The 19,314-nt window shown below is 38.8% G+C and overlaps 1 protein-coding gene and 1 long non-coding RNA gene across 5 annotated transcripts in view; one reads left to right on the forward strand and one right to left on the reverse strand.

Annotated features, from left to right (window-relative positions):
* trim46b (tripartite motif containing 46b) lies at nucleotides 1-13,116 on the forward strand. 4 transcript variants are annotated; one of them, XM_084423545.1, is made up of 12 exons: nucleotides 1-170; nucleotides 3,716-3,971; nucleotides 4,077-4,227; nucleotides 5,232-5,430; nucleotides 5,635-5,781; nucleotides 6,776-6,871; nucleotides 6,955-7,208; nucleotides 7,287-7,408; nucleotides 8,112-8,450; nucleotides 9,789-10,018; nucleotides 10,103-10,170; nucleotides 11,003-13,116. In XM_084423545.1, the coding sequence occupies exons 2-12, from the start codon at nucleotides 3,722-3,724 to the stop codon at nucleotides 11,427-11,429; spliced, it is 2,283 nt and encodes a 760-aa protein (XP_084279671.1). In that variant the 5' UTR covers nucleotides 1-170; nucleotides 3,716-3,721; the 3' UTR covers nucleotides 11,430-13,116. The 4 variants fall into 4 exon arrangements, with proteins under 4 accessions (XP_084279671.1, XP_084279670.1, XP_084279669.1 ...); XM_084423544.1 differs by lacking the exon at nucleotides 1-170 and adding an exon at nucleotides 373-412; XM_084423543.1 differs by lacking the exon at nucleotides 1-170 and having other exon boundaries at nucleotides 3,082-3,971.
* The window catches only part of LOC311299741, a 20,702-nt gene continuing 10,565 nt past the window's right edge, over nucleotides 9,178-19,314 (reverse strand). The window contains exon 3 of the long non-coding RNA XR_014629191.1: nucleotides 9,178-10,025. This is a non-coding gene — a long non-coding RNA (uncharacterized lncRNA). The remainder of the gene's footprint in view (nucleotides 10,026-19,314) is intronic.

Genomic DNA, 19,314 nt, shown 5'->3' on the forward strand with positions numbered 1-19,314 from the left:
GAAACGGGATGCGTGCAGGAGACGAGCCCGATGGAAAGCATCTCCAGTTGCGTGCTGATGTAGCGACATCCTACTAACCTACATTTCAACCTGAAAGAGGCAATGGCGGCCAACGGAAGATTTCCCCATTGACATATGACGGTCTACTGCGACGAAACGGAACATAAACGGTACATTTTCAAGATTTGTATCCGCAATCCGCATCGTGCATGTGGATGCTTCGATGGCATGCCGTGTTTTCCTGATTTAGCCTAATGCATTTACCTGGCAGGAAACTGCAAGTAGGGGTTTCATTCATTTCAATAAAATATGTGCATGACGGTAAGTCGCACAGATTTGCGACATCAGTGCTCTCTCTCATATGAAGTAAAGGCAGCAGGATCCCGTAATGGCGCCCAGATTTCAGGTGAAGGTAAGGGCGCTGCCGAATACAGCTCGAGCAAACCGCACACACAGTATTACAGTCATCTCTGTAGGGCAAACCTCAGTCGCGTTTGTTTTGTACTGTGGTAAAATCACGTTAAATCTTTCGTATTGCGGGATGGAGTGACGTATATGGCCAGTTGACATTGCTGAATGACCGCGTGATGATAAAGAAGCCCATTAGTGTCTTTAAGCCGTTGTAGGCCTTTCTAACGCATGCGTTTTGATTTTTAAATTACGATTTAAAGGAAAAAATGTTTGTCTAATGCAAAGATATAAGGGTAGATACTAGATTTTAAGATGACATTGCCATTGTATATGGGGCAAGCAGTGGTTAACTTACTAGTTTACAAGTGATAACCAGCTGTATTGTAGTATTTGCACTGTGGTAATTTGATTATCAGAATTAATAAACTAAAGAATGTCTTTGTCATGGTGGTTCCCAGAGTTCAAACTAATTTGTAACGTGTCTTATTGTTACAAATATGTGTTGTATGTGGTTGTGGAGAGGCATATTCTGTATACGTGCATGCTTTTTAGTGCTGTTGCTCAGCATGTCTTCAAACAGTCACCAGAAATATGTCTATACTGTGTGTTTCTGATGGACAAGGTCATTCTTAAGCTGACGTGGCCTTTACAGAGCTTCCAATGTCACACAGCTGTCTGGTTAAATCATTTACATCAGGTCACTATCCATTTTTAAGAGCATTACAGACTAGCAGTGCACCAGAGACAGCTATTTATAAAGGTGTGCATGTCTCTCTCAGCAACCAGGCAGCATGAAAATCTAGTCTCTTTACTCATTTTATCTGCCTCTTTCAGTGTGCAACACATCATAATTTTTCATGGAGATCAATAATTCTGCCCCAAATATGACTTCAGCACCTATTTTTAGCAATTATCTGGCTGAACCATGCTCTGAATTTTCAGTTTATCACCATGGAAAGGGCTATCATCATAGTGCATGAAGTGCATGTTTGATCCCAGAGAATTCACATACTGATACAATTTGTAGCGTTTTTGCTAAGCTGTTGGGGTGCCACGATATATTGCAATACGAAAATGCAACATGTATTGTGTACAGTTCACTCTAAATGAAAGCTGCAGTCCGTAACTTTTTTGGGTTAAAAATTATCCAAAATATTTTTTTTTATCAAGTACATAATCAGCCAGTGGTCAAAACTATCTGCTTGCCTTAGCTCAATTCAAAACGGTAAGCTTGTAATAATGTTTTTAATTCCAGTGGTACTGGTGGATTTCCACAGGAAATTCGAGCATGTCTTTGCGTCATTACGTCACATCTGTACACGTAAAGAAGGAGTCTCGGCTAGTAGGCTATATTGCGTGTGAGGATGTTGGAGGTGGAGATTTATAGCCTTTTCTCACAGCACTTGATATAATTAAACTTATCAATTTGATGGCGGATCCAGAAAGGTTCAAACGACGATCACCAGTGACAACTGGAGATTCACCCGTTGTAAAATGCAAAAGACTTCGGAGTGGCTAAAGAAAAAAAGAGACTGCCACCGGGCCCATGCGAAAACAAGGATAAATATCGGGAGGGCATTAAATGTAGTCACACAATGCTGTTGTTAACATAAACAATTTGAGAACAAAGTATAATTTGCACGGTTTGACATTATATGATAAGCTATCGTGCGATTTACTGCAATGCTTTTTTTCCCTTATTCGGTTAGAACAAAAGTAGATGTTACTTACTTGTTCAGATGACATTTCAGGTGAAAATTCTTATGTTGGTCATTCTTCCAAAAAGTAGAATCTGTGATTCCGAATGACAGTATCCACACCGGCGCAGTGACTGACAGCTGCACATTCTCCTCAAAACATTGGATTCATCCGCGCTGTGCCGTGCCGAGGCACAACCCACGTAAGGTTGATAATTCCACGAATAACTGCAATTTCAGATTTTGAACAGAGATGGCGACAAAGAGGAAAAACTACGGACTGCAGCTTTAAAGTTTGGACAGGTTTAATTTAGCAACAAATATGATAAGGGTGCATCAAGTAAAAAGGTAAACACAGAAGGGAACACATTTGAGTTTCATGATTATTAATTAAAACTCTGGGGTCTGAAAGGGTTTTGGCCCCTGGAGAAGTTTTGACATGCTCTGACATTTGTGCTTTTTTCAGCAACATATTAATGGCTAAAGTCTGCATTCAGCACAAACTGGGCTACAATAATATTTGAGCAACATGTACACATTTGTATTTTTGACAAAATAAAGTTCATGCGTGATTATTAAAAAAACAAGTTTAGGGAACATTCCCGTTAACCATTTGTCTCTGATTTTAGGAGGACATTCAGGGTTATTATGACTGGTTAGGAATGTTGATCCAGGAGCATATGGTACTTAGATAAATAATGTTGTGATTGTTATACATAAAGTATGTCAAGTTTTGCATTGTTCTGCATATTCAGAAAATATTTGGAAAGGTTCTGATTGCACCATTACAACAAAATACATTCCTGGACATACACTATCATTCAAAACTTGGTTTTTGAAAGAAGTTGACATTTGCATTGTTACAAAATAATTCTATTTAGAGAAGCCTAAATGTTGTTCCTTTGACCTTCCTATTCATCAAATAATCCAAAAAATCTTTTATCATGGTTTCCACAAAAATATTATGCAGCACAACCGTTTACAACATTGCTAGTAATACGAAATGTTTCTTAAGTACCAAATCATATTAGAGTTATATGTTCCCTATGTCTTGTTAGGACTTTTGTGTTACTTCCTGTCCTTAGTGCCATGTTTGTAGTTCATTGTAGTTTTCCATGTTGATGAGTCTGATTATTCCCAGTGGCCTGTTACATGAAGCTATAGCTGAACAAACCCTGAGTTTCGCGATTGGTCCAGTTTTGGTTTGCGTTCTCTACCCCAGAATAAAACTTGCACCGGAGCAGGTTTGCAGTGTAGTGTAAGTTAAAGTGGCGATGAACACTGCTAAAATACAATCCACCTTCTTGAGCCTGAAAAAAACAGACTTTGCTCAGACTAATCTCAAACTTACCCGGGTAGCAACTGAAACCGGCTTCATGCAACAGGCCTCAGGTGTGTCTTGTTAGCTTTGTTCCTTCTAAATAGTTGTTTGCAGTGGATGTCTTTAGATGATGCATGTTTCAGTTCCATGGTTTCCGGCTCTTGTGTTTGTTATTTTGATGTACGTTTTAATAAAAACCATTGCAATTACATTCACATCTCTGCCCGCCATCTCTTCCGCTCCTGCTCATCTTTCTCCTTTTTTTCCCCCTCTATTCCTTCTTCAGTCCAATATGAAGAGTATGGAGCTGGAACTGCAGTGTCCTGTGTGCAAGGACATTGTGAAGCAGCCAATTGTACTTCCCTGCCTGCACAGCGTGTGTCTCATGTGTGCCTCTGAGGTGCTGATTCAGAGCGGGTATCCCCAGCCCGAGCTCCCCCCGGAGCCCAACTCGCCCGCTTCCACCCCCAACATGCGGTCCCCGCGGCAGATGCGGAGACCCTTGCCCAAGTCTGACCGCGTGGACCGCCTGTTGCGCTCAGGTGCGTAAAGACAAGAAACCGTATGCGTCATCTTTAAAGTCAGTGTAAACAGGTTGATATATTCATCTGTTCAGTTTTTCTCACCGTATGTATGTATGCGTTTAGGCTCTGGGACGTACCCAGGTCGCAGGCGAAAGGAAGGCCATGCACCTCTCATGCTTTTCCCCTGCGCCCCCTGTGGGCGAGATGTAGAACTAGGTGAGAGAGGATTGGCTGAGTGCATGAGGAACCTTACACTGGAGAGGATTGTAGAAAGGTAATACACATATTCAAATACATTCAAGTAAATATTATACTTAATATAATAAAATATAAAATGTTTGTAATGAAATATGATATAATTTCAGAATTAATATTTATTTATTTTGCTTTTATACTGAACAAAACATGCAATTAACAACACAACAAAGTTATACAAAGGAAAGAACCAAAGATTAATATACGCACGCTCAAAAAAAAAAAAAAAAAAAGAACAAAGTATATAGATATAGTAATGTTTATCGGTACCAATGATACATTTAAGCAATAGATTAGTATAGTATATTATCATATTTTAAATATTCCCCGTAATGTTGTGATCCAAAAAAAAAAAAAAAAGATGCAAATGCACTAAATGACCGACAAATATCAAAACTATTTAAAATAATAATAATAATAATAATATCTTGGCATTATAAGATATGGGCTACAATATGTATTTTATTTAATTTGAGCAGTTTACTTTTATATTGATTTACTTATTTGATTAGTGATCTAGTAATCTTAAACAGAATCTTAAATACACAATTCAGTATTGTATTATATTACATAATACATTTTAATACAATATAATATAATAGTATATTTACTGCATTTATACTTATTTGATTAGTGACCTATTAATCTTAAAGGGATAGTTAACCCAAACATTAATATTTTGTCATTTACTCATCCTCAAGTTGTTCCAAACCTGTACGAGTTTTTTGGGTGTACTATCCCTGTAAATAGAATTTGAAATACATTAAATAAATTACTAATATTTATTTTAATATTATATAATATTTGATTAGTGACCTAGTAATCTTAAATATATAATATAATACAATTTCAGGATTTAAACTATTTACTTATTTGATTGGTGACCTAGCAATCTTAAATAGAATCTTTAGTACACAACTTACCCAGTGTGATTACTATATCTGCATGAATAAAACCGCATACAGGCAAACAAAGAAGTATAGAATCACTGTAGAATCTGCCTCTTTCTCTTGCTTTCTCTAGGTACAGACACACAGTGAGTCTGGGCAGTGTGGCTGTGATGTGTCAGTTCTGTAAACCCCCACAGGCCCTGGAGGCCACTAAAGGCTGTTCAGACTGCAGAGCCAGCTTCTGTAACGAGTGCTTCAAACTCTACCACCCCTGGGGGACTCCCCGCGCCCAGCACGAACACGTGCAGCCCACCCTGAACTTCAGGCCAAAGGTGAGACGCTTCTTCTGTGGTTACTACCCGATTACCTCTTATACCTTGAGGTCCAGGATCTGATAACAAATTACTTAACATGAAACTGCATTCGCAAGCCATTTTGCTTCCCTAATATGACGCATTTCCAAGCGAAACTAAACTAAATATACAGATGCAAATTTTATCCATAGTGCATCATAAAGTTTCTTTCCATATCTCTAGGTGTTGACATGTCCAGAACACGACCAGGAGAGGCTACAGTTTTATTGTAAGTCCTGTCAGATGCTTCTTTGTTCACTTTGTAAACTGCGCCGAGTCCATACGGGTCACAAGATCGCGCCCGTCGCCCAAGCCTACCAGAGTCTCAAGGTATGGTTTTAACTCACCTCTATATTAATCAACATTATGAAGCTGAATAACTGACTGTGTCATATTCAGTTGCCATTTTTTTTATGAAACAACAGTGCCCTCTAATGGCAGTGCCAGTGCAGTACCACACAGTTACTTTAATTGTACACGAGTAAGGAGCACCTTTAAAAAACTAGAACAATGGAGAAAAGTCATGTGATCAGATGAGTTTATCCCTCACAAACATTTTGCACAATGGTGTTCAGTTTGTTTAGCTGTGATGTGCAACTCTATTCATCGCATGTCTTAGATCTATGGTTTATAAACTCTTGAAAGCCAGGAAATCACCAGTAAACACACTCCATTGTGAGTGATCCTTCTGTAGTGAGGTATTTTACTCTAACAGGGCTGGTTTTTCTTTAGGATTACAATATGTACAAGATTTAAAGGACATGATAGACAGGGGCTAAAACTAACTTTTTGCCACACCTGCCAATGGCTGGTGACTTGAGAAATTTGATCAGCCATAAATATATTTTACCAGCCATGAAACAGATCAATCCTTATTGAAGTTGCAAACGTTATTCAGTCAATAGCAATGAATGATTGTTATTTATCTTTTGTTCTTTGATTAACATTAAAAACACAGACAGGAGAAGGAATATTAGGCTGCAGTCACTTTTATTTTTACGTTACACATGTGTTTTATTTCTCAACTGTTTAAGTTCAGTTAAAACATACCGTAACTGACTATGTTATGTTTACAAGGATACATAACAATCACAATGAAAATCTGAACAAAAATGGAATGCATTGCAAAGTCATTCTGAATTTTTCTTGCCACTAAAATATTCCAGGGATGAAAGTGTTTAAAACATAAAGAATAGTGCATGAATAAAACACACTTTGGGTTTTCCATGCATATTTGTTTAAATACATACATTATTAAATAAATCTCTTAATCTCGGAAAGAGAAAGTTGAAAATCATTTACATTGTGTTTTTGCAAACCCTAGGACAAGATCACCAAGGAGCTGAACTACATTCTGTCCAATCAGGACATGGTGTTGACTCAGATCACTCAACTGGAGAATGCTGTCACTCAAACTGAGGTACGCCCACCTTTTCCATCTCTGTCGCAAAAGTGCCGCAGGTGTTTGATGCGCTGAGCTATTGTCTGTGTGCATGAATGCAGGTGAACAACGTATCAGCCAAAGAGCAGCTCTCTCACTGCGTGAAGGAGATAATGGCGTTGCTAACCGAGCGACAGACAATGCTGGCTCAGGCTCTGGAAAGCTCGCGGCAGAGAAGGGCAGAGGCCTTGGCCAATCAGGTGGCTGAAAAACGCAGCCTGCTGGAGCACGCCGGCTTGATGGCTTTCACTCAAGAGCTGCTCAAAGAAAACGACCCATCGAGTTTTGTGCACGCAGCCAGATTAACACACAACAGGTGAGACGACTTGCTGATATCACTGATGTCTGTTGCCAAAACGTGAAAACACTGGACTATTGTTTCTCTTTTTCTCAGATTGGCCCAGTCTATTGAATCTATGCAGCGTTTCTCTCTCTCTGCTGATCCCTCGTTCCGTCACTTCCAGCTTGATGTTTCCAGAGAGCTCAAACTCCTCACAGACCTGAACTTCATTCAGGGTAGGACAACTCAAAATGTATAGATACAACAGGGCTAAATTATTATGGGATTTTCTTAAAGGTGCATTGTGTAATATTTAGGAGGATCTGTTGACAGAAATGCAATATCATATACATAGCTATGTTTTCAGTGGTGTGTAAAGACCTTACATAATGAACCGTTATGTATTTATTACCTTAGAATGAGCCATTTCTATCTACATACACCGCGGGTCCCCTTACATTGAAATAGCCATTTTGCAGCAACATGTTTCTACAGTGGCCCTGAACGGACACACGCGTTTCGTTACTATGTTGTTCTTCGTGCAAAGAAGCTAGCTAAAGTCAGCGAATAAAACACTGACACAATGATGAACAAGAAACAATAATATTTGCAAAATAACATATCGTTTTACTGAATAATTAAGTAAACATAATTTCTTACTTTATCTTTGTAAAGAAACCTCATTGCTGAACTGGCTACTCTCTGCTGTCTCAGACGATGACATCTTTTCCTGTCGGCCGCCGTAACTTCTGTTGGTTGCAATTCACAACCTCGCCTCTAGATGCCGCTAAAATTTACACACTGCATTTTGAAGCTTTCTGAATCTTCATTTTTTAAATAAAATGTTTCTGTATTTTTATAAATGAACACATTTTTATGTCAGAAAACAGTCCGAAGTGTCACAATTTAAGCCTAACCGAAAGTGACCTATCCCATCAGCCCCTCTCGCTCCTGTGATTGACACCCAGCGAACCCTTGCCTACGACCAGCTGTTCCTCTGTTGGCGGTTGCCTCAAGACTCCTCTCCTGCCTGGCATTTTTCTGTGGAGTTCCGGCGGCGTGGGGTGGTGCCAGGGGGCGGGGCAAGAGGAGGGATTCACGGGGGATTGGCTACCGCTCGCTGGGGCTGGCAGAGATTGGAGGAGGTGACCGGGACCTGCGCTGTGATTGACAGGCTGGAGATGGACAGTGTGTATGTGCTGAGGGTGAGAGGCTGCAATAAGGCCGGCTTCGGAGATTACAGTGAGGAAGTATATTTACACACACCACCGGCTCCAGGTACGAAGTGTTTTCAACACAAGACATAGTACAAACAGAATTCATTCCAAATTGATACTCATCTACTCTTTATCTTTTTCCTTTTTTATCCATTCCCATCTCTCTTTGTCCCTACAATCTTTGGTTTTTCCATGTTTTGTTTCCCAGCTTTATTGACAACATCTCTATACTGCCACCTTCCCTGTTTCGTTTTTATAGCCCTTAAAACTCTTTCTGTTATTGTATCTTTATTCTTATTTATATTTCCCTCATCTTTTTATTATTTGAGCCATTTATTCTTTAATCCACCAGTATGTTTATTTTCCACCTAAAACCCTCGATGTAGTGAAATATTTTGATCTGATGTGAATGTTGACCCATCTGCTTTGTAAATGTGGCCACAAGCTAACTTTAATGCTGTGTAATGTTTATTAATATACACATTAAATGGAGGCCCATGTTACAAATAATAATCCAAGGTTTGCATCCAAACAGAAGGCAGATGTTCACGACAAAATAGTAACTTTATCTTCTGAGTGTTTATAGCTAATTATTAATAGAATAGATTATTAGGAGGAAAAAAATAATCCCCAATGTTGTGCTTATTTTAAACACCTGTACTTGTTTTAGGCATAAAACCCTATTCACACCTCGAGCAGAGATAAATCGACAAAAAACACAGATCGCCGAGCAAAAACACATTATCATCATGAACAGTAAAAGTTTAACAATAAATATTACATAGATGAATAAAACATAAAAACTTTTATTCAGCAAGGACAAAACTGTGAGGACATCTGTAATGTTACATATGATTTCTATTGCATATAAAAGCTGTTCTTTTGAACTTTCTATTCACTAAAGAAGTTTTCATATATGTTAAGCAGCACAACTGTTTTCAACATTGATAATAATAAGAAATGTTACTTGAGCAGCAAATCAGCATATTAGAATGAATTTTGAAGGATCATGTGACACTGAAGATTGGAATAATGATGCTGAATAATAAAAAAATAAATTACATTTTAAAACGAATTAAAATAGGAAATACACTTTTTCTTCTCTGCCTGTCTGCTGGAACGCAAATCTTCCTCCTTTTTGCAGTCTTGATTTCACCCTGCTATTCCCAGAGAGCATTTCTCTGTCTTTTTTCCTTGTTTACTGTTTTCCTGATTGCTACTTTATGCTATGTCCTCCTTTTGCATATATCTCCTATACTTCTATTCTTCCTTTTCCACCCACTCTTACCTCCCTCCGTTTGGTGCCTTAATTCTGTGTCCCTCTTTCCCCTCTTCTTCTATCCTCCTCAAAATGTCTCCCGTATTCCCTCGCTGTTGTCTCCCTCCGCCTCTTCGGCAGTGTTGAATTTTTACCTGGACTCTCGTTGGGGTCTGCACGCGGACAGACTGGTGGTGAGTAAGGAGCAGCGTTGTGCCCGCAGTGTGCCCGGTCTGTCCCTGCTGCAGGCCGCCGATAGGGCCCTCACTTCCTGTCACCTGACAGCTGATCTGCTCGTGGGGGACGTGGCCATAACGCAGGGCCGACACTATTGGGCATGTTCAGTGGAGCCAGGCTCTTATCTGGTCAAGGCAAGTTCTGCAACGAAAGAGAACTATATTAACCGTCTCTCCCGTACCTCCTTCTAAATCACTTTTTCTCTCTATATTCTACAGGTTGGAGTGGGCCTGGAGTCTAAACTTCAAGAGTGGTTTCATCTGCCTCAAGACATGGCTAGTCCAAGGTAAGTACTAAATCTCAGAAATGAACAAAGGGAGAGAACCGAAAATAAACACGAGAAGAGAAAGTAGATATGTTAATGTTAAGATATGACCCAAACCTTCAGTTTTGGTTTTATTATGACCAAAACGATTGAAATTATGACTACAATAGAAATGAAAAGCATTATAAAGAATAAACCCAAATAACCACATCTAAATTCAAAATGATGAAAAATATCCGTTCTTTCACTTATTTATACCTTTATACACAACAAAATGTAAAAGCTTGAATGATTAATACCATACCATACCATACAGACTTGCTTTATGTCATCTGATCTCTATATATAGATTATACATATGATATTATCTATATCAGGGGTTTTCAATCTTTTAGATGCCACCGACCCCCAAATATGATCTTTTGTGAGGGACTCCATCCAAAAATGTAGAAGGCAGCTATGACTTTTTATGTATAAAGACCCAATTTATACTGTGTTTCTTATGTTTTTCCCCTACTCACTGTAGTACTATACTGTTTATTATTTATATGTTTATTTTAATTTATTATTTATTTATTATCCATTACTTTTTTAATCTAATTAAAAAAAAAAAAAATTCTCTAAACATTTCCACGGACCCCCTTTCACTTCCTTGTGGCCCCCTGGAAGTCCCCGGACCCCAGTTTGAAAACCCCTGATCCATATTATATACAGTGTTTCCACCAAGTTTCAAATCAACACTAAAAAGGCACAGCATTTCCAAGTGAAACACATATTTAAAGAGGAAAATGAATGGCACTTGATTTCAACCATTTTTCATGCTGACTTTAACCTCATCTTCTCTGTCTGATAGATATGATCCAGACAGCGGCCATGACAGTGGAGCCGAGGATTCGTCAGATTCCCCTCCTCCTTTCGCTTTCCTCACAATGGGCATGGGCAAGATCTACCTGCCCTCCTCCGCCAACTCCCATCACGGCAGAGAGTCTGGCTTCACCAATGGCAACAGCCCTTCTTCGCCAACCGGCGTTACCTATCCATTGCCTCCGAGACTAGGAATTTGTCTCGACTTTGAGAAGGGCCGTGTCACGTTTTACGATGCCCACTCTCTCCGCCCACTTTGGGAGGGACCTGTGGACTGCTCCGCCCCCGTGTGCCCTGCATTCTGTTTCATTGGAGGCGGAGCTCTGCAGCTACAGGAGCTAGTAGCCAATCGCAACGCAAATCAAACCCCAGTAAGACGAGTCACCATTCAGTCACGTGTTACCAAACTGAACTGAACTCTGATTATTGTTTTTATAATTCGATTTTAAGAGACGGTTGTTTTTAATTGCACCCAACATAAACCTCTGATTATTTTTCTTTTTGTTTTGAGAGGCCTTTATTGCTGCACTGCTTGCTGAATTATGAACCTCTTCCATTGAATTATGAATTTGGTGACGCCACCTATATACCCATGAAAACTTTAAAGTGCATATTCACCTATATATACACACTAGAGATGCGCGGTTGGCGGTTACAGCCGCGGACTCCGCGGAAAAACCGCGGATTGGGCGGATGACGTGACGAAAAGTAATATTTTAATTAAATTCGGGCGGGTGGCGGGCGGTTGAACCAATCAAATGAAAAATATATGTATACACAAATCAACGGATGGCGGGCGGGTGCGGTTTTGAAAATTGGTCAAAAACGTTGGTGCGGCTGGATGGCGGACGGATGATGATTTTTGTGATGCGGTTGCGGATGAAATAATAGCCCATCCGCGCATCTCTAATACACACAAAATATATATGCAAAAAGATGTGTTTCCCAACCAATCTCTCTGTGTAGGAAATGTGCCTCAAAGTTTTTTTTTTATATACTAGATTTCCCCCCCACATTGTGTATATTATAGTGACATAATATACCTTGTATTAAAGTGCTTTCGTTTATTAAGCTCCAAACAGAGCAGAAATTCCAGACTGTTACACAAGGCCTCGTTTTATAACCCACAATTCTATCGTAAACATCTGCTCTTTCAACCTCTAGCCATATGCTGTCAAGACAGGTCTGTCAAACTCTATCAGCTGTCAACTCGAGCATTTACAAAGATATTTACTCAACATACGTCTAATGCCAGACCAAATGCTTCTCGCTGCTGTTTCGCCTTAGATAGTTACGAAGAATTTTGATTTGTTGAAATATGTGGCTTCTAGACTGCAGTCGGTATATAAAAGGACTTTTTCTGAGCAAATTGTTAGGACACACTCACCTTGTAGCTTACACAAATTGTTGTTTTGGATTCCCGTATGCTATTGCACAATTGGAAAATATTTAAAGCTTAAATGAAGTAAGGGAAGCTTATTCTTAAGAATCTTCAATGCAATAGATTGGAAGTGCACTGCTTTACTCAATATTTATGTGATTAAAAGTTTATGTGTGTGTAATGCACTAACCCCACCATTATAAATCACCTTATACGAGCCTGTAGAGAATATTTTTTAAGAGTCTGAATCATGTGCTTGATTTCAGTCCAGCTTAAAGCTTTAGAGTGTAGTTGGAATCTTGCTGGAGAGAATGGTGGCTTTTGCCTGCTTGTAATAAATAATTCTCTGAAAATGAAACTTATTCTATTCTTAATATCACATATCTCATAGAATATACTCAGAACGAATGGTGTATTACTGTTTCTTGATCAGCTGGGGGCAGCAGTTTCTTCAAATATACCGTATGTGAGTGTCAGTTCTCTTGCAAGGTGGATTAGACTTGGACTGTCGCAAATGCCTCCATTTAGCCAATCTTTTAGCTAACAAAGGAATTCAGGTCACATCTATATCTACAAAATATAGTAGGCTTACCATTTGCATTGGTGCATGGCACTTTTTAAACATTTTTATCAAGCATATAGAGTGATCAAGTCAGTCAGCTTCATAAACAAATGACTCCCACTGTAGCCCGATTCATGAACAAATGGACTGTTTTTCCATTTGGTAGAGAATTGGAAAATTGCTTTGTGGCTAACTCAGGTTCTTTGAAATCGAATCCCGTCCGGATAGGATAGGATAGGATAAGACCACCCTTAAGACTTGAACCACCCAGAGGAAAATGCAGACAGAGATTTATGAATGTATTTATTCTGTTTGCATACAACTATACATATATGCACACATATATAGTATTGCCATATATTGAATGACAAAAAAATGCACTATTGAGGGAATATGGAGCAATTTTAGACAAAGTGAGAGACTTACTTCCACTGCCACCTCAGGAGGATGCTCAGTGATGATTTTTTAAAATGAAAATAATATACATGATGCCAACATTCTCATGCCAATTCTTAAATATTTTTCGCTTTGATGAATGATTTCTAATTCGTATGATTTCATTTGTACGTTTTTGATACAATCTTCTTGCGCCTCAGTGACGGGTTTGTTCAGGGGTGCGGACCTTCATGCATACTTTTTTTCTAACAATCGTATGTTTTTGTACTATTCACATTGTACAAAATCATACAGAATCTTGTAACACAGTTACGTTTTCCTGTGATATCAGGTTGGATACCTGCACCCTATTTTCCTTTTAATATTATATTGGTTAGAATTCAAATGAACCAAATAGGCCAAATAAGTTTTGATACTATGCAGATATGCATGTCTGTATACGCTTCTTTAGAAAGCTTCTTATATGAAAATCCACATATGTCTTTAATTGTTGCCATATTGGTTAGAAACCACAAAGTCGAGTGGTTAGGTATGTTTCAGCTTAGACAGACCCTTTGAGAGTCTATGAGCCAAATGAGGGGTTAGCCAATGTTTTCCTCTCATGGAATGTAATGTTTCAGAAATGTAAAGTTTTAAAAGCACAGATTTCTCGTTTGGCTTATGTTTCTGGTGAGAGAAATCCAAGACTATACGTCGTCTCTCTCTCTCTCACACACACACACCTTCTCGGCCCTCTCTGAAATCACTGCTCTAGGGAGTGTGATGGCCCAATAAGAACTGAGGGTGATATTTCTTAAAGATTGTGTGTCATAGGTTGATTTTCTTTTTCTTTCATCTCAGTGTTCTGTGCTTTCATCTAAACGCCCGATCTATCCAGTCTCCCCCATCATTCTCTCCCGTTTTTCCACAGTTCATCTCCAGCGAAGTTTTGCTCACTTTATCTTCATATTGATCTCTTTCTTTTTCTCCTTTCCGTTCCCTCTCTCCATCATCCACTTCGCTTTTGGCGATTCTCGGCCTGGGGAGAGGGAAAACTCAGCACCAGATTGGGTTTTGACTGACTGAAGGTATGTAGCCACAACACCACATGTAGCTGCAGCCTCTAATCCATACCAGGAAGTCTTATGCACAGTCAGGGGGGGGGGATTTTTAAATACCTCAGAAGCTTTGCAGCTGCTTAACCTTATGTGATTTTCGTTTAATAAGACCAGTCATTTCCCGAAGCACCACAGACTAAAATATCCGTAAAGCGTCCGACCGTAGTCTCGGTGGCTTGTCGTATTGCTGCGCCCGTTGATCCATTTTGTTACGAGCTTATAGACTTATACCAGCTGTTGTAGGTCTACCCTGGTTGTTGCCATCTGCGTCAAGTCTCTTGCTGACTAGACTAGAGGGGAGGGCTAGACAGTGGTAATACTCCGTTATTGTAGGGTAAAGACTTTCGACAGACCACTGCACGCTCATATTTTGATTTTTTTTCACCGCAATGTCTATTGACTAATGGTAGGATTGAGTTTCATGGAGTTTGCAGATGTATCTAAAAATGCTTCGTACAAAATAGTCATTTCAAAGAGCTGCCAAACTGTTCGCTTTTCAACAAAAGTAATTTGATAGGAAAAATCTGTACTACTGGATATATTTGCTTGTTTCCTCAAGACTGGGGCTAGTTGTCACACTGGGAAAATCTTCTATATCGTAGTAACTATAAAGGTTGAAGTCAAAAATCCAATTACACAAATGTGTTTTATATATTGAAAGGGTTTTGTATCTTTCTATTAAAACTATTGGGGCATGTTGTCACAGAATCCAAAGGTGTGTTAAAGTCCCCTTGTGGTAAAAATCAAGCTTTTAATGTTGTTTATATGTCTTTGTGGTTTAATATGCTTTAAGACAAACCATGTGCAAATTCATAAGTCAACACCATTGCTGAGTATTTTCTCTTTAAAACGACGGTGAACCGAAGACAAGGGGTGTTCGATATCGGCTGAGGCTGGATGATATAACGGTCGGCGAGAGTTCAGTTTTATTTTGATAAACATGACACAATATAACATTGCGACTACATGAAAAGAGATTTTACTGTTATAAAAAACTGATTTGTGAGCATAAGTGGAACTGAAGGTGTGAGAATAAACACGAAACACACGTGATCGTTGTCATGCGGCGGATTCGGCCAATCGTAGAACAGCTGTGTTGTCATCAGAGCATCAGTCCTCCGACTGCTTTCGAATCGCTCTCGTGGTATTTTGATGCCATATGTCACAGTCACGTGGTGGCGGTGCTGTCTCAATTGGACAACATTTCTAACCGGCGTGCACTGTCATTGGTCGGCCGGCCGATCGGTCTGCGCAGAGCTGTATAAAGTTGAACAAGCCTAATGTCTCAAACGCATTTTGAAATTGCTGGTTTTTCTGACGTCACAAACTACCTTGTAACCAATCACATCAATGTGCGGGCGGGCTTTAGCATATCATTAACAGCGAACAAGCAGGGGAGTCTCGAGAGATGCCAGGTTATCCCGGTATGTTTTTCTGATGATATGGGTAGATTTAGCAATATAGAGGGTGTATGATGTATATTACGATATTATGATGAACTATGCCTTTCTCCACTGACGTTCTGAGTCAAACAAAGCGTTTCTGATTGTAAGAAGGCAGCTAAAGGATGCGAATGGGAACATGGTTTGTGTAACATTAGCAACATATTATTAGCTGTTTGATAGCATTGTCAAGCAAAAGGATAATCATATAAATTACCGTTATGTGTCCGACGTTGTAAAGAGCGATTCCATTGTGATACCATCTCTGAGCTGGTGTGAGTGTGAGGGCGGGGCTAATTAGCATATTCTTTGATCCTCGTATACTAAATGAAGCAAGGGTGTAGAGTTGCACTCAAGCTATTTTAAGGCATGAATTTATTTATTTTTTCACAGGAAAAAACGTTTAAATATGTAATTTTGGTTATCAAAGATGGGATACAATTATTGACTACTGGGGGATTTTAAATAAACTGTATTTTTTTGTCCTCAGCAATAATGCTGTCTCCATAACCAAGACTTTTCAGAAAATTTACTTTAAAAAATCCTATATATTTACTACTAAACTAACTAAAAAGGTCAAACATCCTATTACACAAATGGGTTGTTATCTAGAAATATCTTTGTGTGTTGTTTTCAAAGACAAATCAAAACTCTATTAAAACTAAAACTGGGCATTTTGTCAGAAATTCTCAATGTGTGTTAAATAAATTATGTTTTTTTCCCCCTCAGCAATTACGCTGCTTCTATAGTAAGACTTTAAGGTTTTTGGCCATACAGATTTTGATTATTATAATTTTTTTATCCCTAGGAGCATTCACTGTAGTAAAAGTGTGACAACCTATTTCTAAATTTTTTTTTTTTTTTTTTTTAACAGGGAAATAGTACCCACTTTTTGTAGCCAACACTTTAAATTTGCTCTCTATAAAGAAATGTATTTTAAACCTAAAAAAGACTTTTTGAAAAAGGTTTTGTCCTTTATAGATATTGTTTTTTTGTTGTTGTTTTTGTATCCCTAGGAATATTCACTTTTGTAAAAAGTGTGACAACTTGCTGGTTTCCCCTATAACCTAAGCATGGCAACTGAAAACCTTTACAAAATCTGGATGTTTCATCTTTTAAAGCCACTATCAAAATAAGTCATTTTGGCACAATAACCACTGGAAAGAAAGCATTAAAAAAGTGCAATACTATTAACTTGCAAGATCCTCGTCCCAAATTAAACGAGAATCAGGATGAACAAAATCAACCCGTTTCATTACTTGATAAGAAGATTTGAGAGGTAAAGCTATCGCCCGACTCCCTTCCCCCTCTGTATACATGAGCGTTACACTAATACTCTCCTGTCTCCATATGGATCCTCTCCGGACAGAACGCTGGAGTGGAGGGATCGCCCACGTTTAACTGTTTCGACTCTTCACCCTCCCCTCTCAGCGATCCCATCTGTCCCGCTATTAGTAAATCCACACAGATAAATAGAAGCTTTTGAGGATCATTGCCGAGGCAGGTTTTCAGTGGTCTGAGCAAGACTAAGTGTAGCTGACCTCGATAGAAACATTCCGTTTTTTAAACTTGCACCACATTTTGCGTTTGGCCTAACTGTGTGCAATTGTATTCCGCCCTGGTCCACCCTGTGGAAAACCATTTCATTGTACGCTAATATTAGAATAACAGCTGAGCGACTAATTGCCGGTGAATTAGCCAGACAGCACATCATATGAAACTCATTTTCAAAGAGCACCTGTTTGGTTCTGCATCATAAGTGATCCATCAATTTTACATCATATACTAGGAAAGAAGTCCAGTATACCAGAGTGTCGCGCCTTCCAGGTGTTCTCTCCTCTGAATAAGCCATTTCAGACATCTGAAAATGAGCTAGGCATGTCTGGATACAGCATGAATGTTAAAAGCATGCTGCAGGGTCCACCTTAACCTTGTTTTCACATTCACGTATGAAGCATCAATCACTGATTTGAAGTCTTTCTTGTTCTTTGTCTGAAAAGGAGTCACCACAAACCGGCTCATTTAGCAATTTCAAATCCACAAATTGAACGAATTTGGTTATAAAATGCATTGCAATTATAAAGGTTTGTTCACTATCCTTAATGGGAATATCACAACGATGAATCAGGGTTTATAAATAGGTGTGCATCTCCCTTAAGGAGTTTTCAATAAACCAGAAGCACAATGCAGCATCGGAACACTAATCAAATTAACTAGTGGCATTAGCAAACATTCTGAGCAAACAGAACCAGATTTAATGGGAATATGTTAGTCATATATTCAGTTATGCCAACCACCTGTTGATTTTCTGTCTAAGGTAGACTCTAGCAAAAGAAAGTTTCACATCATCTCAAATGTACAGTATAATGCATCCCTATGGATCTTGACCAGCATCTGTTCGGTATTTCCATTTTGTTCTAAATGTCTTGGATCACATCTGGAAGCATCAAGTTTTGAAAGTATGTCACAGCTGTGCATCTGTTTTATTTTTAGCTTGTTCCGTAATAAACCTTTATCAGCTGTATAGCACTGAGTTAAAGGGGTCATGACATTGATTTTTTTATTTATTATTTTAATATTTTCCTTGAGGCTGCATGTATAATGTTAATAAAAATAGTTTGCACACAAAACAAATACATATGGAATTATTTTCAACCCTCATTCTGAACCTTTGTCTGAAATGATCCATTTTAAGGCTCGTCAGATGAAACTGATATGATTGGCTAACGTCATCATTGCATTGGAAATCAACGCCTATTGCATGTGAGTTAAGTGTATTAAAAACATTATCCATATAAAATTTTAATTTACAGATAAAGCATTGTAGACAGCATCAGTGATGAAAATGGGTTTTATTTGCTTTTGACGAGACGCTCACTTCTAGTGTAGACAAAAGTCAGCCATTAAGTGACTGGATGTTAGTGGGCGGGGCCTATGGTGAGATGATGTAAAACTATTCGTTGAGGTCTTGCTCTGGAGGCAGTCATATGCAAATGTATTTGCCTGTGTGACATCACAGATCACGCAATATCAAAATGAGACGTTTTTGGAGCTTGATTATGCTTTTAAAATGAGGACATTTTAAGCTATGATGTTTTAATGGTACAAAGACCTCTTATATGTCAAAAGATCCCAAATTTGATTTCTCATGTCATGACTTCTTTAAAGAACTGAATGTAAACCTATTGACAAGTTGAAAGAGACACGCTGAGGCAGATATATCAGTCTAAAGACTGATTATTTGAATCATTTATATACTTTTTTGCATTTCTTTTTACCTGTATGCGTTTAGCTGAACAGTCTGTTATAATGGACTGTAGTTGCTGATGGAGTAAAGGTGTAACCTCAGACAGACGTCTAATGTGGGCCCATAATTCACTCTGAGCAGGTTAACACTGTTCCCATGGTGTAAAATAACAGGAA

The sequence above is a fragment of the Rutilus rutilus genome (assembly GCF_951802725.1).
Source record: "Rutilus rutilus genome assembly, chromosome: 11".
Lineage (NCBI taxonomy): Eukaryota > Metazoa > Chordata > Actinopteri > Cypriniformes > Leuciscidae > Rutilus > Rutilus rutilus.